Below are 24,975 nucleotides of genomic sequence, written 5' to 3'. Positions count from 1 at the left end.
ATTGTGCACCATTGAATCTGTTTGCTCCCTTTCCACATTTCACTATTTTGGACAGTGAAAATAGAGTGGTCAGTTTCATTTTCTACTTACATGTTAGGTTCCCTCCCTGGCTGCCCAGCCATATAATGCACATTGTGTTTGCAGTCAAATCCTCCAGGGAATGAACATAAGAACCTAAGAACAGCCATACTGGGTCAGACCAAATGGTTACCTTTAAAACAAAACCGTATTTTACTTTTTTTCCGTTCATCCTAGACCTAATCTTGAAGTTCCCTCTCCATTTTTCATGGGCCAGACTCCACCACTGACTGCAACGGGCATTTTTCCTGAATAACGACAGAGGCTGGCATCTTCATAGGAGCCCAAGAAAGTTAGGGAGCCAACTCGCTGCAGGATTTGAATGACCCACATTTACAGAGCACCTTGCAATATTCAGCAGAAAGGTGCCATATTGTGGCCCGATGCTTCGTCCTCCACAACATTGCGAGCTGCTTCTGCGATGCAGAGCCGCCATGTCAGGGAGCTCAACAAAGCCCCGGTGAATGACTTTTGCCACCGCTACATCACTGCATCACCCGATACCAGATGGGGAGCAGAAGGGAGACAATGACAAGCCTCTGCCATGACAGTGAAGTAGGAACTGCAGCTAGGTCGTAGCTACACCAGCCCAGCTGCAATCTCTAGCTGAGATCAGGTGGGAGAGGTAAAAACTGGGCTCTCTCACCAACAGAAGCTGATCCAATAAATGGTATGACCTCATCCACCTTGTCTCTCTAATATCCTGGGACCGACCCGGCGACAACTACACTGCATGAGACTAGTAGGACAGAGAGATAGAGTCATAGGGTTAGAAGGTCATTTGATAGATAGATAGATAGATAGATAGATAGATAGATAGATAGATAGATAGATAGATGGGGGGATGTGTGGGGATAGATAGATAGATAGATAGATAGATAGATAGATAGATAGATAGATAGATAGATAGACCTGGCAGTTCAGGCTTCGAGCCCTGCCACAGTGCCCCTGCCAGGGTCTGTGCGCCTGCACCGTGCAGCCATCCTCTGCCTGCGGGAACAGAAGCCTGTGTTAGTGTTTACCGTCTCCTGGGTAACAGGGCATGTGGCAGGATGAACCGAGCCAGCCAGTTCTCACCCCACCTCTCCCAGCGGCAGTCACCTCTCCTGAGTGCAGCAGCAAGGAATCTCCAAGATCACCCTGCACCTCCACCGCAGCGAGCGTGTTCAGACGTGAGTTCCCAGGCCCTGCTCGTGCCCTTCTCCCCCTGCCCTTTGTTTCCTCTGCTCTTCTGTCCCATTGTCTGGGGAGTGAGGCGCTCTGGGTTTGGTCCCTGTCTAACCTTTGTAGATTCCCACCTTTTCGTAGTGAATGTGAGCCCCCCTCCCCTCCAATACCAAAGCTGGGAAGAATCCATGCAGACTTGGCTACTTGTGCCAATAGTCTGACACCCCCCACACACAACCCCCCAGCTTCAGAAACAAAGACAGGCTGGAAATTGCCTCCTCCCCTTCCCTGCTTTCTCCCAGCACCCAGAAAAGCAACAATGTCTGACTGATTTCTGATAGAGGGGAAAAGGCAAACAGCGGGCAAAGCAGTATGTGCGGGGGGTTGGTTTTGTTTATTTCCTAGCGTCCAGCTGTCAGAGGGAGTCTGATGGTGCAGGTGGAGTGAGGAGGGAGGGGGGTCAGACAAAGGGATGGGAGGAGCACAGAGCAGAGCAGAATCAGACAGAGCAAACCCAGAATCAGGGAAGGGCATTTGGAAATTTACCCCTCGGGTTATAATTAGCGTCTGGAGACTCCACGTGGGGAGCAGCAGCCCATTGTGCTAGGTGCCGCACGCACACAAAATGAAAAGGCAGCCCCAGCACCAAAGAACTGGCATGCTGAGCATCCACTTTATTTCCTCTTTTAAAAAAAAATTGTACACTTTCAGTTTGGATAATGCAACAAATGTTTTGGGTAAACAAGTTATAAAAGGCACCATCTACAGGGCCCCAAATGGTATCTTCTGTGGGCCCAAAGCTGGCTGTATACCTATGCACTTGATGGTCATGTAAAAGGTGCTGTGTACCCTTTGTTCTCACGGAAGCCGATAAGGGATGATGACTTTATTGGGGGCTGGGGATTCAGAAATTAGAGCTGAACGAGTTCACTGATGTGGCGTTGGGGCAGTGCGTTGTGCTGCTGGGATTGCTGTCTCCAGGGTGAGATATGAGACTGGTGTCCCGAAGGCTTGCGCTCTGGGCACGGTGCTGTTTGCAAGAGTAGGGACACTTTGGGGTCGTAGCGGAAAGCTAACTGGGGCAACTGCATGTTGCTTTCCCCAACTGCTCCTGAATGTTCAATATTCATTTTAGGAACCTTCATAGGCCACCGTCACCAGCTCTGGCTGGATCCCAGACACCAACTGGGATGGGAGACTTTGTTTCAACCCCCCAAATGTATCCTTTTCCCTCCTCACTTTATTCCTTCTCTTTCCTATTTCCCTCTTTGTCTTCCGTTTAATAAGAGTCTGCAGCACTGCTGTGAGCCCGTGAACAGAGAGGCAGCTAAAAGCAATGCCCACAATAACCCGAGGCTGGTACAAGTTTGCCAGGTCTCGGAGTGGCTGATAAGACTATGTGCTGGGCCTGTTTTTCCTGCAGGGTGGATCAATACCAAAGCCAGAATCTGCATTTTCCAGCTTTGCTGTTCTTTTCTTTCCACTTTTGTGAGCATTTATCTTCTTTTATCTTCTTAGGAAACAGGATTGGACTTTCACAACAGCAGCAATAACACCAGCTCCATCCCATCTCAGCTAACTTCTTCTCTTTTCCCCTATTTCTTTTCCCCCCTTTTCTTGTAAGGTTACTCCCTTCTCTTCGTGTGCCAATATATATTTATGCCTGTATCTGTAATTTTCACTCCATGCATCTAAAGAAGTGGGTTTTTTATCCACAAAAGCTTATGCCCAAATAAATCTGTTAGTCTTTAAGGTGCCACCAGACTCCTCGTTGTCTTTTCCCCTATGATTACCATCTTTGATACCATCTGATAGACTGTCAAACAAGGGGAGGGGAGCTCCTTTTAAAAACTCTCTCCAGCAAAAGGGAAAGGGAACGAGAGATGTTGTTAAAAATGAAAGCCTTACTTAATACTTTACCTTTCCAATGCTTTAACTATATTTCCTTGCTTTCTGTATCTTTAATAAAAGGTTTAAATGATTTGTAATGATGGGTTTACCAAGCTGAGGTCTCTGCATACCAAACCCCGAATTTCATTTAAAACGGTTTAATGTTGGACAGTGACTGGATTATGTTAACGCCTTTGACTCTTTGGGTCCATATGTTCCATCTAAATTAATACAACAGGTCCAAAAGGATGGTTGGGGGAAGGGAGGGAACAGCCCTCTATGGTTGGAGGGTAGAGAAAGATGTGCTTGATGGGGAAGGGAGATAGTTGGAAGACAGCAGCAGAGTAATGGTAGGTTTGTTTATTACACAAGTATGTTTAAATTCCCCCCCTCCAGTATTTGACTGAAAATATTTCATATATTTTGTCAAATGGAATATAACAACACAATTCAGGATTAAATACTGAGGGCAAATTTCTCCTCTCTTGTTCCACATGCAGATCTGTGTAGCATATTCTGTGCTCCCCCTGATTCTTGTATCCACCCAAGGTCTACCATCATATCCTTAGAGTGTGAGCGCTTGGGGAAGGGACTGTTTTTCGGTTACAAGTGCATACTTTTCAGTGACCAAAGTTTTTGCTCTTTGTAGGACTCTGTGACCTTCAAAACATCTGAGGCCCTTGTTTGTGTCTGTCAGCTTGATGGCTTAGAAAAAACAATGGATGCCCACGAGCCGTGGCACCGTGCTTAGTTTTAACTGCTCTAATTTCTGTTCTACAGGCACGCGACAGGGTGCGTGTGAAACGACACTTGCTGAAGATGTAAATGCCTCTGTGTTCAGAATGTCAGCTCAGGAGCTTGCCATGCAGCTCTGCAAGGAAGGGGACCAGCACCTAGCTATGAATGAGCTGCCGCTGGCCACGGCTTTCTACATGGCTGCATTCAGCTGCAGTGCACTCCTGGCAGTGCAGAAAGTCAAGTCCCTTGGGAAGGGGCCCTGGGAGAAAGTGATAGCTACCCTGGAGACGTGGTGCACAGGCAGGAGTCAGATTCCCAGCATACACTGCAACAACTTGGCCATTGTGTCACTCAACGTGGGAATAGCTGCAGTCTTCCTATCCACCCTAAGCCCCAACAACTTGGCTTCCTCTGTATTCAAGCTGGAGGCCATGCTCAGGCAGGGGCGCTATGAAGAGGTGGTGAGCCGGTGCAATGCCCTGCTCAGCACTCCTCCCAAACACTCAGTGGACCTGCTGCTGACGAGGGCTTTGGCACGGGTGCTGTCGGGGACACAGTCTGGGAACGGAGTTGTGGACTATATACAAGCTTTCGTGACGCACCGAGCTGAGACAGTGGCGTATCTACGCAGCAGGCAGCGGGAACACCTGCCACTGGTGATCCAGACCTTCTCTGATTACCTATCAATGCAACGGGAGACAGGCCCAGATAGCAGGGCCTTGGATGGCCAGTTGGGTGACTGTTATGACTTCCTTGTTGCTGTGGCACCGAATGGCATCCAGGTATGCCAGGCAGAGGCCGCATACCTCTACGAGAAACACAAATTCAATGAGTGTGTGGCAGTTTACAGCAAGGCTATGGAAGCCTTATCTGCTGGTAGCAAGTTCGGAGATGAGAGAGCTTTGGGTGTCCTCCTAGGCCGGGCCGCTGCTTACTTCTCCTTGGGTGGGCGGACACAGGAGATGATGCAGGACTTGATAGATGCCTTCAGGATAAGCCCTGGCCAAGCAAAGCAGCACTTTGATGAGCTTTTCTCATCTTGTGACACTGAGAGGATTAAAGAACAGGCCAGAGCTGTCCTGGATGTAGAGTTTGCAGCCTACAGGGAAGCCGTGCGTTCTCGGCCGGAGCTCCGAGATGATGCTGGCAGAGAACTGCTTTCCCCAGTCATCCACACTCTCCAGTTCCTCATTCAGATCGCCCCAGGGTCCAGGCGTGAGCTGAGTGTCCGGCTGGCGGATTGCCAGCTGCTGAGCAGGCACGTCCACAGCGCCCTGAAGATCTGCAGCCACCTCTTGGAGTCTGAGCAGAATACTTATTACAACAGCCTCCTGGTCCTGCGCGGGTTTTGTTACCTCCACGCCAATGACTGTCAGCAAGCCCTGCCAGACTTCCAGAAGGTCATCGAGCATGACTCCCCACACCCCAACAGTTGTGTGAAAGCCCTGTGCGGGCGGGGACTCATCCGGATTTTGGGTGGCAGTCCTTACCTCACGGCCCTGGATTATATCACTGCCTGTCGACTGAGATTAGACGAAACCATCCTCACTGTCAAGTCCTATGTGCCCTGGAACCAAAGAGGGCTGCTCCTGAAGGTGCTCCAGGAAGAAGGGCAGAAGATACTCCAGAAAAAGCCATCTCCAAAAGGCAGCTCAGCCTTCAGGCAAAAGAAAGGAGCAGGACTGAATGGATTCCTGACAAAAGAAGGGTATGGCTAAGGGTATGGTTTGGGGGGTTGATTGGCTCAGGTGAATGGGAATGGGATTCAGACCCTTTCATGTCTCGGTCACCAGTTGGTGGGAACCCAGCCTAAACTGGTAATGGGCAAAAGCCATTAACATCTGATGGCTGCTCAGTGTCCTTGATGAAAAGAGGCAGAGGGATCTCACTCTGGTTTCTCATGGAGTAGATATCCAGATCACAAAAACAATCATTTTTGGTGCTCATAGGCCCCCTCACTGGAAGTCTCAGCAGAGTTCAAGCACTGAATGGGCCATGGAGACAACTCCCCTATGCGCTCTAAAAGAGATCCTACCCGATCAGGGGTGAATGACTGCAAGGGATGTTTGATTTTCTGCTATCTGTGCTGCACCTTTGTTGGAGGATAAGAGAATAAGTTCATATCCAGGGCTGGCAGTCTGGTACCATTTTCCAATGCTAAATTAATGAATGTAACACTTAAGGGGGAAAACAAATCAAAGCAGAGTTATGGCATCTAAATCCATTTAAGATTCTGCTCCACTTTCTTCGAGGGAGGGTGCTATAAATAAGATTAGCAGAGCTGGTTGTATTTTTCAGTTGATTTTTTTAATGAAAAATGGCTTTTTGCGGTGGGGGGTGGAAGGGGTTGTGAAAAATTGTATTTATTAATAAATTGCCCCCTATTTCAATAAGGAATTGAAAACCAAAAACATTTGTGTCCAATTTTCAGCGTTTCATCCGAAGAAACAGAAAATTTCTGTAAAACATTTTCAAAAACCCTATTTTTTTCATTTCTTTCTATATTCTTCCTGGAAAATACTCAACTATTTTCTGACCGGCTCTAAAGATTGGGAAAGAAATGGGTTTAGAAATTTGATGGCAAATGGAGTCCCTCACTCAGACAGCACAGTTTAGCCTATACAGTTGGGGATACTTTAGAAAGGTCTCTTATTAATAATACCTAGGTCTATACAGCATTTTGCATCAGTAGATCTCAAAGCCCTTTACAAAGCAGGTCAGTGTCATTATTGCCATTTTACAAATTGGGAAACTGAGGCACAGAAAGGCAATTACTTCCACATAGTCACCCAATAGACCAGTGGCAGAGCCTAGACTAGAGCCCAGATCTCCTGGGTCCTACTCCAGTGTTCTTACAGCAGGAGGCTATCTAACAAGGCTGTTCCCATGTACGTGTTTTATAGCAATTTTTAGCAGGAGAGAGTTCTTCAAATGAGACAATATGTGATTTTCTATACCTATGATTTTTATTGTTTGTATTGCAATAGTGTCTAGGAGTCCCTATCCTGGACCTGGACCCTCTTTTGGAGCCATGCTTTCACCTGCACTTATAAGCACATTTACAAATAGGCATTTGATGAAATGTTTACAGTGTGGCTCAAATGTTTAAGTGACAGGAAGTTCTCCATTTCTGGAGACTGTAACGTTTGGCCACCATTTTAATATGGGGCTCATTCAGAGCCAGCTGCTCTGTCTGAGCAATAGATAAGCTCCACCAGAACTATGAGCAGTTCTTCCTTTGTTTATGCAGGGATGCCTTCGGGGTTCACCAGCTGGCTTCTCTCTTGATGGAGCTGGACCCTTCTGATGAAGCATCTCAGATCCTGTGTGCCGATGCCCTGTACCAGCTGGATCGGGTGGAAGAAGCTCACAGAGTCCTCTTGGTAGCCCTCTCTAGGAATCCCCAGAGGTCTCCCATCCTGGCAAGGCTGGCGCTGCTGCAGCTGAAGAAGGGATTCTTGTACGATGGGACTCAGGTAAAAAGCATCTGGCTGGCAACAAGGGCGAGGCAAAGTCCTGTGGGTGAAATGACTGGGGAGTCCACTGTTCTCATTGGCTGACGTTAAGGGATGCTGTATGTACGCACTTAGTGGTGTTTGCAAACAATTTGTGTGTCGTGATCTGGGACAAGAATATTGGCAACGTTCTGGGGCAAGCTGGTTGGAAAATGGGTTAGTCTTTCATGAACATTTTCATGAAAAATTAGTCCCTTTTCTTGCTGGAGATTTTCAAATTCAAAACTTGTCAACCCGCTCTAATTCTGGGACGTGCAAAGTTTCAGATGAATTCCCAGGGTATCGTCATTTCCCTGTGGATAGTTACAGTGGACCTACTTACACATCCCTTCACCCAGCAGTGTGGAGCGTCTGCCACAAATAGTGCCATGTACATGTGGGGTAACACGCTTAATATGACCAAAAATAATACAATCCTGGTCAAGTGCGTCTCACGTCTTAAATTAAAATCGCTGGTGTGCAGCACGACTCCATAGCAGCAGAGCCAGGGGTGGAGACATGGTGAAGTTCAGAGCTAAAATTAGATTTAAGTATCCCAGCCACTAACACAACTTTGATGATCCAGACTCAGGCTTGGAAGGGGAAGCTCTTGGATTGTAACACAAGCTCTACAAGGACACAACCAAATGCAGCCCATTCATCACATTTCATTTAATGACACTTTCAGCAGAGCCTTTTAACTAGATAGAGCATGATTGAATGTGCTGCCGTGGTGGTAATATCATTGATGCAATTGGTAATTTTCCCTTAAAAGGGAAGGAAATAGGCTATTGCCTTTCTTCTGCAGCTATCCAGTCTTGCTAATGAAAGAGTCTCTGCAACTCTTTCCCGGTGCCTACATGAGGCAGCAAGAAGATCTGCAAACTGTTGCCTTATTTTGGGATGTCACAGGCTAGCGGATTCATGTCTCTCCAAAGCAGAGAACATGTCTGTGTTTATGGCCCTGCAAATAAAGCAGTAATCTTATGAAATTTATTCCCTAGTGGATGGGTTAAGAATTACTGTCTGCCACCTGGGAACTAGAGTCTCTGTGGAATCACTCAACTCACAGGTGGAAATCATTGATTGAGAATTGCGGTTTAAATCCTACATTCACCTGAAATCTGAGAATATCTAATTCCCTTACCAACCCCACCTAGGAAACCTAATACTTGACCCATCAGGTGAAAAGCTACCAGGAAGGCGAGTGATTAAGAAGTTGGGGTACAATGAACTCCATTTCTAGCTCTGACCCTGCCCTGCTTAGTACTTACTAAGAGAACCAGAGGTCCCTTCCCCTCTCTGGTTTTAGGTATCGGCTTGTCTTAAAGAGCATCAAGGTCAGTTGATAAACAGAATCTTCCTCTCAGCACCCGCAGACTGCTTATCCTGTTCATTGCATACACACAGCTCCCACTGAAACCAAGTTTGGAAACTCTAGGAAGAAGTGTTTTGCCACAGTAAAACCGCATCCACCCATTATAACTTCCTAACAATGTGGGGCATCCCAGGGGGAGAGCATCAGCGGCACATATATGTATGGAGGAGGAACTCCGTAACCATGATCCGATACACAGTGGTAGCAGTGGCACTGAATCTAGCGCCGAAGGCAAAGCTCTAGGAACCAGGACAGCTGGGATTCATGGACACAAACTTGCTGCATGAACTTTAACACGTTCTTTAACTTCCGCATTTCATTGGATCCAAAAGTGATGATAATTAATAAGACCTGCCTACTTTAGAAGGGAGCTCCTTGGTCAGAAAGTGTGTCTTCCTGCAGATCTAGGTGGAGCCCAGCATATTGCAGGTGCCACTAAAATATAAATAGAGTAGGAAAAATATTAAGCTTAATATGTTATCACTGGCAGAAGTGTTTTGGGGTCCCTTGGATAAAAGAGACCACTGCTTGTGGGCATAGGGAGGTTGCTTGTTAAATTGGAAGGGATTCAAGAATTTTTATTTCTGCTAAGCAGATGTAACTGCCAAGATTAAACGGTTAAATGGCCGGAGTTTGCCAGCAGAGGACACTGTTGCATTTTAAAACTGTGTAATAAAGCCTCCCAATGAAAAGGAGAAAAGTATTCCACCAAACCAAAGGTGTTATTTTTCCCCTGTGGAGTATAAAGCTTCTGTGCTATGTGCTAAGAATGTGAGGGCTCTGCGTGAGCGATACCACTCGTCAGAGTTCACATATAGTCCTTGGAACGTCTGACTTTGAACAAACTTTTTATTGTACTTGTTATTTGGAGTCACAATTTTTTTTCCCTTTTGGGATATGCACAAAAACAGTGGTTGAAAATCCATTGCTTTACTCTTTGGCCAAAGGGTCATATTCCATGATAGAATCACACTTGAACTCTGACACTGATGGCATAAAACTTCTTGTGGACATTTTTCTTTCCTTTCCAATTTTCCAAGTCTTGCAAGCTTTGATAGCCACCAGGAACACTGAGAAAACCCTGAAGATCAGTGTCTGAAAGAGAGTAGCAGATTTCCCACACTGCCACCTGCCCCATAATGTGGCAGCTCACATGCCTGCACTAGTCCACCTGCGCTTGTTTTGCACCAAGTGTCAATCACTGCAGAAGTGTACAGGGTAGGTGCAATCCTCGAGTGGTGAGATTTGACATCTGCTTTACACCTGCCCAGCTGCATCTATATGGCAGTGAAGAATTGAGCCTAGTGTCAGCTTTTTCTCATCAAAATTGGTACCTAAGGGGTGGGGGGGAGGGAGCATCTGAAATCACTACATTCATTTTGGCTTCAGTGCCCCTGTATTCTATTTGCACCATGTTTTTATATGCAAAAATTCCTATCCAAATTGTGGACTTGCCTTTCTGGTGCAACGGAAAGCACCTTTTTTAAAAGGAGGTAATAAAGATACCCTGACCTTTACACAGCAACCTTCCTTCCCCTGCAAATGAAATGAAGTTCATGTCACCCGCCACTAAAACGAATTCACCCGTGGTGAAGTGTAACAGAAAAATCACATTCTGCTATGGTAAGTTCTCTGCGCACTTTCAACCAGGTACTGTATTGACTGTCCAAAAAGCAGCTGTGCTCTGAGTTGGAATTTAGCCAGGACATTGTTCTTGTGAATACTGTAAATGGGATCTTTACTGATTGGTTTGCGTATTATCATCCAAAAGATAGCAGCACAGTGGCCTTCAGCACCGTAGGGGACATTAGAGGGAAAAGTTCCTCTGTTGTGATATTTGGACCTACACATTTACCCTAATTGTCAGTTCAGCTGTAAAAAGCACTAACCAGGGGTGGTTCTTCGATGACTTTTCATGAACTCCTTGATTTTTGCTTTTATGGCCCAGAACTGAGAGTCTTACCCCAGTCTCTCCACCAGACCAATCTCTTTGGGGGCCATTACGGTACCGTTCAGCTCTCTGAATTTTATGAAATTTTTCACAATTCTTTTCCCTTTTCTTTACCTTCTCTAATAAGAACCAACCCAACCTTTCTCCCCAAATTCAAAACAAACCTACTCCAAAGCTGGGAATTTTGGATAACATTTTTCCTGCCTTTATTTCAAAATGTGTGCTGTTTCAATGTTTCATGGCCCCATCCAGAGCCAGGGAGAGTAGCGCTAACATGCTGTTGCATTTGAATGCCCAAATATTGCATTGCCAAACTGGTTATTCCCTCGTGATGTGGCGTCTACATTGAGATTGAAGATCCTTCTAAATGATAGGCTCTCGTTCAGTGTTTATCAACCTTTCCAGGTTGACAGTCTCTTATTGAAAGTCAAACATTTTCATGACCCGCCCCACTTTGGATTTATTATAAAGGGGAAAGTAAAAAGTGTATTAACAATAGCAATGCAAAGCCCATCAAATTTATTGTTGTGTGTGTTTCAAGAGATTGACAAGGGAATACTTGACCTTGAAGGGTGAAGGTTGGCAGGGGAGCATAAGGGCAGGTAAGGCCCCCTGTGTGGATGTGAAAGGGGTGAAGTTACAGGAGTTTTACTATTAGTATTTGACCTCACACACTTTGAAGGTTTGGGCTGCACTGAAGTTATTTGGAAAATTTTATTTTCCTTGCTTTAGAATTGGAATAAAAATGTTGACACTTTCTGACCCCCACCCCACCCCTCACTGCTTTTCATCACCATCCCTGGGGATCATGTTGAGAAATACTGCTCTAGTTCAATGCCAAACTGTTAGACTCAGGAGTGTTTTCCTATGTCTATGCCCACAGTTCAGCTGCCTCTGATCCTTTCCGATTTCCATGTATGTCAATTTAACCCTCCTCCCCTTTTTCTCTGTCCTTGTTAAGTTGCTAAAGAAAGTGATCCAAATCGGAGACACTTCCTGCCTCCTGCTGATCATGGATATTTTCAAAGACGAAGACCGAAAGCTGATGCAAACTCACTGCCACTCCAGGGCTATGACCATCCTGAAGAATAAGCAGGGAGATACTTATGTCAAAGAAGCTATTGCCAACCTTTCCTTTGCTATCATTGCATCAGGTAGGCTTATGAGAGGTTTACTTCTGTGGGAACTAGGCCAGTGTGTGGGCAGACTTCAATCCTCATCCATTATTTCTGCTTCCCTCTAAATATGGTGATAAAATGCAAACAAAATCTTTACAAGGGGAGGGTGTAAGTGGCTCAGGAGAAGGACTCTGTATACCATGATCATTCTCCTCTAACTGGCTATGAAGTGGCCCAGAGAGGCGATGACCAAAGTCCTTAACATACAACAACTACTTTGTGACAGGTGTGAAATGAGTTGGTTGGAGTCCATTTAGTTCCCAGAGGTTTAAGTTAGATATTAGGGTAGTAAAGCTCTGGAATAGACTTCCAAAGGAGGTTGTGGAGGTTTTAAGAACAGGCTGAACAAACTCCTATCCGGGATGGTTTAGGTTTACCTGGTCCTGCCTCAGCACGGGGGCTGGAGTTGATGACCTCTTGAAATGCCCTACATTTCTATGATTCTGTGAGATGCTGGTCATCCTGGCCATCTGGAAATTCCCCTGCAGAACGCAGCCACGGCTAGAAGCAGGGAGGCATCATCCTTTAGTGGAGAGGGCAGCACATTAAGACTCAGGAGATCTGGTTTCTGTTCTCAGCTCTGCTGCTGACCTGTTGCGTGACCTTGGGTAAGTCACTTCACCTCTCGTTCCCCTCCCACTTCTTGTCTCTGTCTACTGCTAGCTCTGTAAGGTGACAGTTTCTCTGTGTCCTTGTGCAGCACCCAGCACAATGGGGGACTCTAGACATTACTGTAAAATAAGTAATGAAGAATTCAAGGAGAGATTAAAATGGCTGGGACTGTTCAGTTTAGAAAAGAGACGATTAAGGGGAGCATATGACAGAGGTCTATAAAATCATGACAGGTGTGGAGAAAGTGAATGAACAAGTGTCAGTTACCCTGTCACATAACACAAGAATCAGGGGTCATCCAATGAAATTAATAGGCAGCAGGTTTTAACCAAACATAAGGAAGTACTTCTTCACTCAACGCACTGTCAATCTGTGGAACTCATTGCCAGGGGATGTTGTGAAGGCCAAAAGTATAACTGGGTTTAAAAAAGAATGAGATAAGTTCATGGAGAATAGGTCCATCAATGGCTATTAGCCAAGTTGGTCAGGGACGCAACCCCATGCTGTGGGAGTCCCTAAACTTCTGACTGCCAGAAGCTGGGACTGGACGACAGGGGATGGATCACCTGTTCATTCCTTCTGAAGCATTTGGCACCGTCTGCTATCAGAAGCCAGGATAATGGGCTAGATGGACCATTGCTCTGACTCACTCTGGCTGTTCTCATAAATGATTGTAATGGTGCTTTGGGGCTGTGGTCATCTGTTCACTTTGGCTCATAGAGTAAAATTTTCAAAAGCATGCCACTGCGGAGCCCAGGTTTCAGGCTCCACTTCGTCAGTGGGATTAGGGACCTATGTCATTTAAGCCCATTTGAAAATTTTACAATGGAGTCCTATTGACCTTGGGTCCTTAGTGTCTAAATCACTTTTGAAACTTCTCCCCATGATCGCTGCCTTGTTTCACACCGGGTTTGTTTCACACAGATGGCAAGTGGCTTGGAATGGCTCCTGGTTTAGTTCTAGTCTGGGCCAGGCTACCTAGCTGGAGAAGGCTCACATCTCATTTTCAGTCTGCTCGGCCATTTAATCCCCTGAAACCTCCCACGTTAGTACTGTTGATGGGATATGTTCTGTTTCCTCTGTGTTAACCTATGGTAAATATTGTAAATGCCACCCAAATCCTGCTTACCCACGGCTGAGCTTCCCTGCTCCGAGGAGTTTGTGGGTGTTTCAGATGCATTGCTTGCTAAAAGGTTACACACCTGGCAGTAGGCAGGATGAAACAGTATCTCAGCTTTCCCCAAAGAGAGGGGCTGAGCCAATTTGGAAATGTCTCTGGCACATTCTAAGCAGAAATGCATTCTTATGGAAATCTGACTTTCATTCAGAGCAAATGTTATGACAGTAGCATCTACAAGAAGAGAGATCATGAACAGAAAAGGAAAACTGCTAATTGCCTTGAGGTAGCTCAGTTCCACAGCCCATGCGTTCTGGCTTATCAGCTTCCTGCTTGCTGGTACAGATGCTTGTTAAGAAGTGGACATGGTCTTTTATTGGCGCGGATCATTACAGCCCCACAAATATTAATAAAAAGAAAAGGAGGACTTGTGGCACCTTAGAGACTAACCAATTTATTTGAGCATAAGCTTTCGTGAGCTACAGCTCACTTCGTCGGATGCATTCACACGAAAGCTTATGCTCAAACAAATTTGTTAGTCTCTAAGTTGCCACAAGTACTCCTTTTCTTTTTGCAAATACAGACTAACACGGCTGCTACTCTGAAACCTGCAAATATTAATAACATTTGGTGTGGAAGTTTGGAGCGTAACTTGAGGGTGAAAGCCTTGTAACTGAACATGTGGATCCTCTGGCACATCTCTCCAGGCAGCTGGGCAAAAGGCTGCGCTCACTGACCTCCCAATGAAGAAAAATGTACAATGGATCCAATATGGGGACACCACTGTCATTGATCACAACCCTTAGTACATGAAGATGCTTATCGAGATTGCTTTGAAAGGAAGGAGGTGTGGGAATGAACGAGAGATTCATGTTCTGCAGCCTTCAGATGAATATATTGTACATTTCATAGCCAAATGATTGATTCTTTTGCGATCAGAGCAAAGGGAATCCTAATATCACACATTCACATGTCTTGACCTACGGCATTATATGGCGAGACACTGAGACAGACCCATCTGGGTTATTATCCAAACCAGAGTCGTGCACATTTTCTGATTCCACCCCATCTGCTCCAACCAACTCCTTTCAGGGCTAAATGGTTCTGCTTCTGCCTCCCAACACCCCCTCTCATCCAGGGGATTCTTTCTCCCAATGTCCTGCCACTTGTAGGTTATATCTACTAAACCTTCAGAGGTGTCCTTCTAACTAGCTAGGGCCTGGCCATCCTGGCTAAGTTGCCATATCATGTCCCTTTGGAGCTACATTAGGTAGTGTGTCTCCCTTTGCTATGTGCTAGAAAGGAATGCTGCTGTTTGCTAGGGTATAATAGAGAGGTGCTTTCAAGCTATCCCCTCTTGGTTTGGTTGCAAACACCAACAGCACCTCTGATTTCCTTGGCTGCAGTACCACACTGTTTCCTCTGACAGGTCCAGGTCCAGTTCCCACCAATGAGTGAAGGAGGAGAAGGGACCATTATAACTTCTTAGAGAGAAGCTTTCCAGGTTTCCTAGGAAACTCAACCCAAACTGCCTGATCAAAGCAATTTCATGACAAACAGCAGAAACCAAACGAACTGCAATTGTGGGATTTCTCTTAACTGCGTGCAGACATTTTCAAGGACAAAGATGCAGAAAAGGAATGCTGAGCAATCCCACTTCTGAGGGAACCTCAAATAACCTAAGAGGGTTCGGTAAATAAATAAATAAATACGGCCACAAAAGAGAAGCTGTCACCCTTGTGAGCCTGCTGCATTGCTCTGAAAAGCAGGTCTTGCTAGTTGTCAATTTGGCAAACGTTGACTAAAACAGCGGCCATCAAATGAAATAACATGAAATGGAAACTGACAAACAGCCCACCAAAATGAGGGCCAACGGAATGCAAAGATGGAAGTTCAACAAAGCAAGTGTTGGAAAAACTCTAAGCTTAGACAAACTTAGAGCCAGTATCTCTGCTGGGTGAATGACCACAGCACCACTGATTTCATTAGTGCCAGAAGAAACTCTGGTTCTATTCTCTTCTATATAGGCTCTTATACTGCACTCAGCATCATGATATCTGAACACTTTCTAGTGGCATATTAAGCAATGGGATTATTGTCTGTTCTGAGTCTCTTGGGTGGTCATTTCTGTCAAGCAAAAACATTTTAACCCTTTTAATCTCCCCTACCTTTAAAATTGCAAGCAAAAAAAATTAAACAGAGAAAAGAAAGTATCTAAGAGATCCATGTATTTAATGTATGTGGAAGGTAGTGTGATCCATTAGACAGGGCCCAAGCCTGGAACCCAGGAGACCTGCATTCTGCTTCCAGGGCTGCCCTGTGTGTATGGCCTTAGGCAGGTTACTGAGGACCTGATCCCAGGCTCAGTGATGTCAACTTGAGTCTTTCCCTAAGGCCGTTTTCTAGAGGATCTACTAACTCTGAATGGTTCAGTTCTGGGTGCCCAGCTTCAGAGATCTTGGGCCTGGCTTTCAGAACTTCCACTGAATGCACCTCTCTCCTAACAGTGACCTTTTCAAATGTGGCTGCTCACTTTGGTGCCCCAATTTTTCAGAGACTCTGGGTGTCAAATGAGCCAACAAAAAACAGGGGCCACATCTGAAAATTTCATACGTAGCTAATTACAAGCTCCTCCCCCAAATCCCTTCAGGAGACCCACGTCTGCTGGGACACCTGCCGATAATCAGAAAGCAATGACAGCTAGCTGCGGAGATCCACTATGTATTGATTCATTTATTTTATCTGGGGCCAGCAACCTGTGCACATGACTGATCTATGTAACTGCATGTTCTTACTGGTGTTACCCTCCGCCTTCCTTCTCCATCTTTGTCACAATGTGCTTTTTGTCTTTATAAACTCTTTGGAGAAGGGACTGCATTTGTGCATCATCCAGCACACTGGGGCCCCTCTTTCTGACTGGGAACTAAGACCACTGCTGTAATCAAAGTATTAGACTATAACATGAATTGCAGCTACACATCCACTCTAAGCAAAGCAGCTGCTATCTATTTTCATAGATCAGCGTTAGAGACACCTTTTCCCATATCGTCTTAGTCACCTTCAGAAACTGATTATCTCCAGCATACAGCATGCTGAAATTATTCTCCCAAGACTAATTGGCAAAGCACTTCATGTGGGAAGGCTCATCTGAGAAGTAAAATATTCCTTTGATTATATAGTGCAATCCCATTTTATTCACCAGGAGTCTTTAGCTGGCTCTGGCTTTTTGACAGGACGTTTCAAACACTGACATTATGATAATGGCAGGTAGATGGAGAACATTGGACTTGGATGATTTAGTAAATATTTTCCATCTCGATCTCCATCCTCAGCTGCTCTTTTAAATGAATTGTAGTAGCATTCAATATGCTATGTGATGACAGCATCAGCAAAAACAAAACAGGGATTCCTGTGCTCTGTGCCAGCTCAGCCACTGACTTGATGGTTTTGTATGAGCTGGTTTTGTATGAGCATCATCTATTGTTGTTTAAAGCTGAATTAGAACAAAAATACTTTGCATGTTGCTTTTTCATTCAAGGATCGCAAAATACTTTGCAAAGCAGGTAAAGTTGTTTTTTTGGATGAAGAGAGAAATCAGTAATTTGTCCATATTTACCAATTCAGGGCCCAGTCCTGTAATTGGATCCACACAGACACAAGGATCAGCTTGCACTGATCTAACTAAAATTGAATGCCTCCAACTTTAAATAAAACTTGTCCTGCAGCACTCCACATGTGTCTCCACTAGGTGGTAGTAAATCATCCTCTATCCTTATGGAAAACTTTGGTGAAAGCTTATTTTCCCCATGTACACGTTTTAAAAACAAATAAAGTAAATTTTTTAAAAAGCTAAAACATTATTATTTTTTGAATTCCTTTAGAATATGATCAACAGTGTCTTTGTTTTGTTTTACTGAGTAAAATATAATTGTTGGTTAAATATCACTGAGTTCCAAGAGGCAGATGCTGTAGACGTTTTAAGGGAAAGCATTGAAGCTGTGCAGTTTTTAATTTCCTTTATTACTGAACGGGTGAAATAAATCCTAATGTTAATGGCTAAGTTTATTGCAGCTATCACTATGAGTCTGCATAGGGCAAGATCCCTTTGGACATAGCTGCTGGGTATCTGGGTGCCTCACAAGCATTCATTAATTTTCACAACGGTGAGAGAAGGATCCTCACCCCCCCATGTTACAGTTAAGGAGCTGGGGCACACCTATTCCTCTGAAGGTCAGACAGCCGTTCTCTGGGTAATGCTTGTTGATTTCTTGGCTGCTTGTTGATTTCAACTACTGTATTTAACTGGAGTTCTGCCTCAGACTCTATATTCTTCTTTCTCTCATTGCCTGATGTGCAAAGCCTGGTTTCTCCACCTCTGCTGGGGAACGAGGATTCTGTTGATGTACAAATCCCGGCCAAGGCATTGAGTAGGGAAGTGCTAGAAACATGCCGTTAGTAAAAGTGCTGTCGGGAAAGCAGCTTTGGTTAGCAGCTGAGACAATCAGAGCTTGGGTTAGGGGCTGCAGGGAAATGGCTCCGGAGATTCCACGGCCGTGTGTTATTATCATGATGTAACATAGGGATATGAACCTTGCCACCATCTCTAGCGGGGTGGAACGGCTGTGAACACTTTTGTTTACCTCAGCTAGAATGGAGGTTATAGTCACATCCCCAACTGAGTCTCGATTCTCGGCCTGCATCCTTGCTGCTTCCAGGGGGTAGTAATTTATGGCTGGCCTATACCACCCCTCTGTGCCAGCCAGCGCATAGGGGGCTCTGCCCATTTCCCACCCATCCCAGCCACTCCCCTTTTATCTACTGCCCCAGGTCCCGGTAGCTTCCGCAAGTAAGGGAGCTTCTACCCCACGTCACTGATATGTAAGTCAAGTCACAATCTAGCCCACACTATTGATACTGGCTTTTCATCCTCAGTGACAAGGGCCATTTCCATATGGAAGGTTGGAGAGACTGAAAATGCAAACAGCCAAGCTCACAAGAGACGTGATCGCTTTCCCATGTAACTGGCTGCATCATGTATTATCTGTGTGCAGCAGGGATGGCAGGGGTGCAGCGAGCAGCTGATTCAAAATGCTGCAGCTGACAGAAACCAAACAGCTGTGTCTCTCCATGCTTTCAGAGGAGACATCCAAGAGACCTTGGACAGTTACTTGATAAAAACTCCAAAGAGCAACAATCACTGGGAAAGTGAAGAGTAAAGTCTCAGTTGTCTAAGGGGCAGTCTCTGCTCACTTGGAGCCATCCTATTGAGTCCATGGTATTAGCTGCAGAGTCAGACGCCACTCAGCATAAGGAGGGCAGAACTAGACTTAGCAATGTGATAAGGTGCAAGGAAATACAGGATGCAAATACTGATTGCAGCATCAGTATTTGACAGTTGAGTGCAAATTAACCCCTGCATGTGAGTCTGAACGCTGGAGCCATAATGTTGCTGGGCTTCATGTACAAAATAATCTCTTTAGTGCCCCTCACAGATTTAGTCTTTAAGGGTAAAAGCCACCTCTGTGCGGGGACCCAGCGCAACCCTATGCACCACTTAAGTCCCATTTAATTCCCCTAATGCAGATGAAAGGCCCTGTTGAACCACTAAACACTCTGCTAAGAGCTGGATACTTGTCTCACTGAATCAAACAGCAAAATTCCTATTGAGGTCAGTGGGAAATAGGATTAGATCCTGAGGACTTGAAAGGGGTGTTTAGGTTCTTGTGCACCGGGGTGAATTTTGCATTTTTTGGATAGGTTTCTTCATCACCATTCTGCTTAAATATTTTCCCCCAGCTTTCCAACCACTGGGGACCGAGCCCCAGCTCAGTCTCCTGCTATTCTACCCCAGGTTCAGAGCTGACTAGCTGACGAGCATTATGTCCTGCTACACAAGAGTGCAAAAGGTCCACATACCACCTAAGTCCTCTAAATAGGGCTTTTGTGGAGCAGAGCACACTGCCTGGGGTGTGATTTCACCCACAGTGCCAGTTTGGGACATGTCATACTAGAAGGCTGTAGCATCCTTTCTGTTTGATTTGCACATTTCTCTCTTGACCAGGTGGCTACGCTGAAGAGTCCCTTCTCACCAGGGCCCGATGTTATGGACACCTTGGCCAGAAGAAAACCGCGATTTTTGATTTTAATGCCATCCTGAAGGAGGACCCTAGAAATGTACAGGCCCTGAGCGGAAGGGGATTCATTTACCTTGCCCTGAACCAGCAGAAGGTATGTTGCTGTGTTGGATTCATGTCACGTGTTGCCCAGTAAATATAAAATATTTACAAGAACTATCTCAGGCTCCATGTGTCTGACCATGCCCCCACTGAAATCAATGGGAAATCTGCCATCAAATTCAAGTGGGGTGAAGGTTGGGCCCTATATACATTGATGCCTGGGCCTAAATCCGTGCATATATTACACCAGTGGCTCTCAATCTTTCCAGACTACTGTACCCCTTTCAGGAGTCTGATTTGTCTTGCTACCCCCAAGTTTCATCTCACTTACAAACTACTTGCTTACAAAATCAGACATAAAAATACAAAAGTTTCACAGCCACGCTGTTACTGAAATAAATAAATAAATAAATAAATAAATAAATTGGAATATAAATATTGTACTTACATTTTAGTGCACAGTCTACAGAGCCGTATAAACAAGTCATTGTCTGTATGAAATTTTAGTTTGTACTAACTTTGCTGGTGCTTTTTATGTAGTCTGTTGTAACACTGGGCCAATATCTAAATGAGTGGCTGTACCCCCTGGAAGACTTCTGCGTACCCCCAGGGGTGCACATACTCCGAGGTGAGAATCACTGTATTACTCAATGTCCTGGATGGGTTGTTAGCAATGGGGCTTGAACGGAGAGGCAGATACATTAGCGCAAAAATCATAGCAGGCTCATTCACCTCTATACGTTGCCCAGTATCTATAGGGGGCCAGAGCGCCGCCATACTGTGTATGTGTGGGCTTCAGTTAGCACAGCCAAGAAGCTGAAATATTATTTTAAGATCTAAAAATGTATTGTAAATGGTAAAATACGTGGGCTCTGCTGCATGCAAAAGGCCTGATTCGATGTGGCCCACGGTACTTCTGTAGATTTGTTGCCCCAACCATTCACTGCCTTGGCTCCGAAGCAGAAACTTGCCGCTCTCAGGCAGCATGTGATACAAAATCAAAGCCATGGCTCAAAGTGGTAGCCTGCTCTTCCTGTGTGCATGTCTATCCCTCCCCCTCCATTAAGAACTCAATTGCCTGTGTCTAGAGGAGAGGAAGGAGAACTCGTAGTCACATCCTCATTTGCGTCACTACCATGCAATCATATGCAAGGCTACAAAAAAGCTCCTCTTACATTTGTTGGTACATTGTCTGTTCCAGCGGAAAAAGAGGATAGCAGCACTTGATGCCAAACCATAATATGTCCAACACTGCTGCATCTACACAGCACATCCACTTATGATTTGTGGTAGGTCACGCTTTAGAAATTGCAGGGCTTCATTCATTATCCTCAAGTTAAGTAGCATGTCAGACATTTGTATGGTGACCAGATGTCCCGATTTTATAGGGACAGTCCTGATTTTTGGGTCTTTTTCTTATATAGGCTCCTATTACCTCCCAACCCCCTGTCCCTATTTTTCACATTTGCTGTCTGGTCACCCTAGACTTTTGCCTGCGTCATCTGCCTCTTGCAGGGCCAGTATTAATAATAATAACAACAACACCCGGCTATTATATAGCACTTTCCATCAGTAGATCTCAAAGCACCACTCAACTTAGCAATATTGGAGGTACTGGACCAGGTCCTTGGCTGTTATAAACTGGCACAACTCCATTGAATTCATTGGAGCTATGTCAATTTACATCTATTGAGCCAAATTCTGCACTCATTTACTCCTCTGTAAATCCAGAGTAATTCCATTGGCCTGAGTGGCTTAACTCTGGATTTGTACCAGAGGAACAGAACAGAAACTGTTTCATGAGAGCAACTCCTTCCTGAATTATGTGCTTAGAACTATAAGGTCTAAATGTGTTTTCCTGCCTCCACCAGGAATATTTTTCTCTGTCTATTTATCCAATTATTTTGGCATCCACAGAGCCCTTCTCCCTCACTCTCTGCAATGGAGGAGTTGCCTCATTTTCCTCCAGCATTTTATCATGTTTTTATTGGCTGGTGGAATGCTGTGACTGCTTTTCCAGTGGACAGACTCTCACAGCCAGGGAAGCACTTTATCAAGAACGTTATTATACCTGAGCAATGCTCTGCACTCTGATCTGAGTCTCAAACCCTGTCAGGATGTTGGTAGATCACTCCTTTAGACATCCAGCCAAAAGAAGTGGTGAGCATGGTACAGGGCACATCCTAGGTTTTGGGAATGGAAAGCGATTATTTGTATATGATAGGGCCTTGAGAAGCCTTTTTTTCTACCAATTCCACACACCAGCATAATCGTGCCAAGTTCAGACCCCACGTAAGGTTCATTCAAGTGCCAGTTTAAGGAGTGGAGTGGTTCTCACAGACATTGTGCTGACCCTCTGCACAAGGTGAGCTTTGCCCAGTGCGGGCATTCGGTTGTGCCAAGCATGCGCCCTGTGCTGCTTCCTTCATGCTGAGTCTGGTGTAGTTCTCACACAACTGTCCCACGAAGTCCTTCCTGTAGGTTGCAGAATGAAATACCAGAGAGGAAGCTCAGAGATGTGATCGAACATCCATAGAGCATCTCTCACTGACGAAACAGCAACTCTCTCTGCCGGTGAAAAACTGGCAGAACTTCTAGCCATGTCCTGCCATGTATGTCGTCAGACAAAGCGCAGGCTTTATGTCAAGTTTTGTGCTTAGCTGAATAGTGCCAGACTGAGTGTGCTAGATACTAAAATCCTTGATTTAGCCACAGGTCAGCATTGGCCTAGACAGCATCCATGTAAGCCCCCTACACATTGCCTAACCAGTGTCCCTGAGCCTTCAGTCGCGAAAAACCATCTTTAGTGGTGCAAAGATAGCTCAGGCTCCATGGCCTATTCAATTCTTGGCCCTGAAGGGAGCCAGCTATGATATGGACACCTGTTCGCTAGGGAATGGACCAAGATCCTTCCCCCACACAGATAAATACTCAGTTCATATAAACCCCTCTGATGGGTCTGACTAGAGCTGAGCAAGGTATTGGTAGTGAAGTATTGAGGGTGTGGTCCAAAGCCCATGGGAGTCTTTCCTTTGATTTCAGTAGGCGTTAAATGGGATCCTTAATGAATTCCCTCCCAGGAAAATTTGGATCTGGGGGGTTGGTTTGACTCCATCAATGTTTTCTATAGAATGCTTCACAACACCCTAATGAGGGTCATCCAATGAAGTGAGCTGTAGCTCACGAAAGCTTATGCTCAAATAAATTGATTAGTCTCTAAGGTGCCACAAGTCCTCCTCTTCTTTTTGCGAATACAGACTAACACGGCTGCTACTCTGAAACTTGCTTAAACTGTAAACTCTTGCAGATAGTGACTGTCTTTTTGCACCACGCTTAGCATGATAGAGTCCTGGTTTATGATTGGGGTCCCTAGGTAATCCTGCAATTCTAATAATAACAATAATAATTAGGCAAGTATTAGTATTAACATATTTTTTCTGAATCTCTAAAACGAAGCACAGAGAGGCTAAGTGACTTGCCCCAAGTCATACCTAGAGCTGAGCCAACGTTTGGCTATTCGGATGGAATTTGGCAATTTCAGATTCAGGGGTGCATTTGTGAATTTGCTCACCTCCAGTAGCTGTGTAAGTTATATGAATGTCTCCATCAAAGACATTCCAACTTGGGGGTTGGAGTATTCAAAATTCAGCAGGCAACATATGCGAGAGAGGTGAAATGAAAAGAAAGTAAATACGCTTGCCCCTCCCCACTATATTTAGTAGTATCTAGCAGTTGTATCGTGCCTTAGGAATGGCATTTTTCAAAAAAGCCCTCAGCCTCGGCCTAACTCTGCTCCCACTGAGGTTAATGGGAGTTGACTTCAGTGGGAGTGGCGTTTGATCAATGATAAATGCTTTTGAAACTCCACCTGCAATGTCTGAAGCACTGTACAGATGTTGACTAATTCACCTAAAGTGGCGCAGCAAGTCAATGGAAGAGCTGGAAATAGAATCCAGATGTCCCGACTCTTTTGTGATTTCTCTGTTGTCTGCTTCTAATCTTTAACAATTCTCTTTTTTGTAATCATGCCGCCTTTCTGCAAATAAGTAACCAACACCCTAGTCATGGGTATTGTGCAGCAGAACCACCTGTCTGACTTCGGAGCAAAATCTTGTAAAAAGTGAAAAAATTCTCTGTCAGGAGATGAACTACATGATATAAAGCCACCTGAAAATGATCCACAGTGTTCATGTTTATTTTGGCTTGGACAGCAGTTATCAACCCATGCGAAAACCTTTCCCAAGCGAATGAACATCGGGAACATTGCATGTACATTCATTAGAAGCAGGTTTAATATCCTTTGACTTTGCAAACAAGTTGTAACCAGAAGCAGCCAAGCCTAGACGGTCTACATTGCAGAGATGTGATTTCTCCTGACAATCTTAAAATCCCTTTTTAGCCAATAGCCCCTGTGTTATTAAAACAAGACGCTGGCCTAAGCTGATCTAGTGACCCTCCTTCTGCCACATTTCATATGCTCAGAGATGTTTGTGTTTTCACAGAGTCAAGAACTAACATACCAAACATTTTTAACACTTACGAGCAGACTGCAATGTCTCATTTTGAGTACAAGTGGCATTTGTGTCCAAACACTGATGTTTAGGCAAGGTATTTCACCCAATCAATCACCTTCCAAAATATAGAACAAAAAGGCCACCATCTTGGTGTAGAGTGTCCCTGTCAGCATGTTACCCATTAATGGTACAAATAGCTGTATGGCATCTACTGGCACACTGATTTTCAGATACTGTGCTGTGGTCCAGGGAGCTATTGCTTGGAGGAGATGGTGACTCCAGGAATGATGTTATAAAGATGACGACAAAGGGTAAGGTCCCTGCGGGGAGGATGTCCAGGTTTGAGGAGATCCCTGTAAATCTATGGCTGGGTAGTTCCACACGGGTTGATATCAACCCTATCAGCTCTGCATAATGTTTGAAGGGGGGGTTTTGTTTGTTTGTTTTTTTAATTTTGAAGAACTGGAGCAATAATTACCGTGGCATTTGCTTCAGTAATTTCTTTTGGTGGGGTGAACTCATCCCTATGCCGAGGGTGTGAGAACAAGGCCTCTGCACCACTTATGACTCCTTTCTTCAGTCCTGTTCTGAGGACTGATGCTGGATTTACATGACCTTGTGCCACCCCTCTTCATCTCTACTAATCATTCAGCTGTTTTGGTCAGATATGACTTTCCAAACC

At 45.0% G+C, this 24,975-nt stretch overlaps 1 protein-coding gene across 1 annotated transcript in view; it reads left to right on the top strand.

Moving 5' to 3' along the window:
• The first annotated feature begins 1,121 nt into the window (after nt 1-1,121).
• The window catches only part of TTC34 (tetratricopeptide repeat domain 34), a 45,268-nt gene continuing 21,414 nt past the window's right edge, over nt 1,122-24,975 (top strand). Inside the window, exons 1-5 of the mRNA XM_027832375.3 lie at nt 1,122-1,250; nt 3,916-5,581; nt 7,124-7,349; nt 11,658-11,850; nt 19,665-19,831. Coding sequence (XP_027688176.2) covers nt 3,978-5,581; nt 7,124-7,349; nt 11,658-11,850; nt 19,665-19,831 — 2,190 coding nt within the window. The 5' untranslated portion in view covers nt 1,122-1,250; nt 3,916-3,977. The remainder of the gene's footprint in view (nt 1,251-3,915; nt 5,582-7,123; nt 7,350-11,657; nt 11,851-19,664; nt 19,832-24,975) is intronic.

The sequence above is a fragment of the Chelonia mydas genome, chromosome 18 (assembly GCF_015237465.2).
Source record: "Chelonia mydas isolate rCheMyd1 chromosome 18, rCheMyd1.pri.v2, whole genome shotgun sequence".
Lineage (NCBI taxonomy): Eukaryota > Metazoa > Chordata > Testudines > Cheloniidae > Chelonia > Chelonia mydas.
The sequence above is the reverse complement of the archived record's forward strand: the minus strand, read 5'-3'. Positions and strand labels throughout refer to the sequence as shown.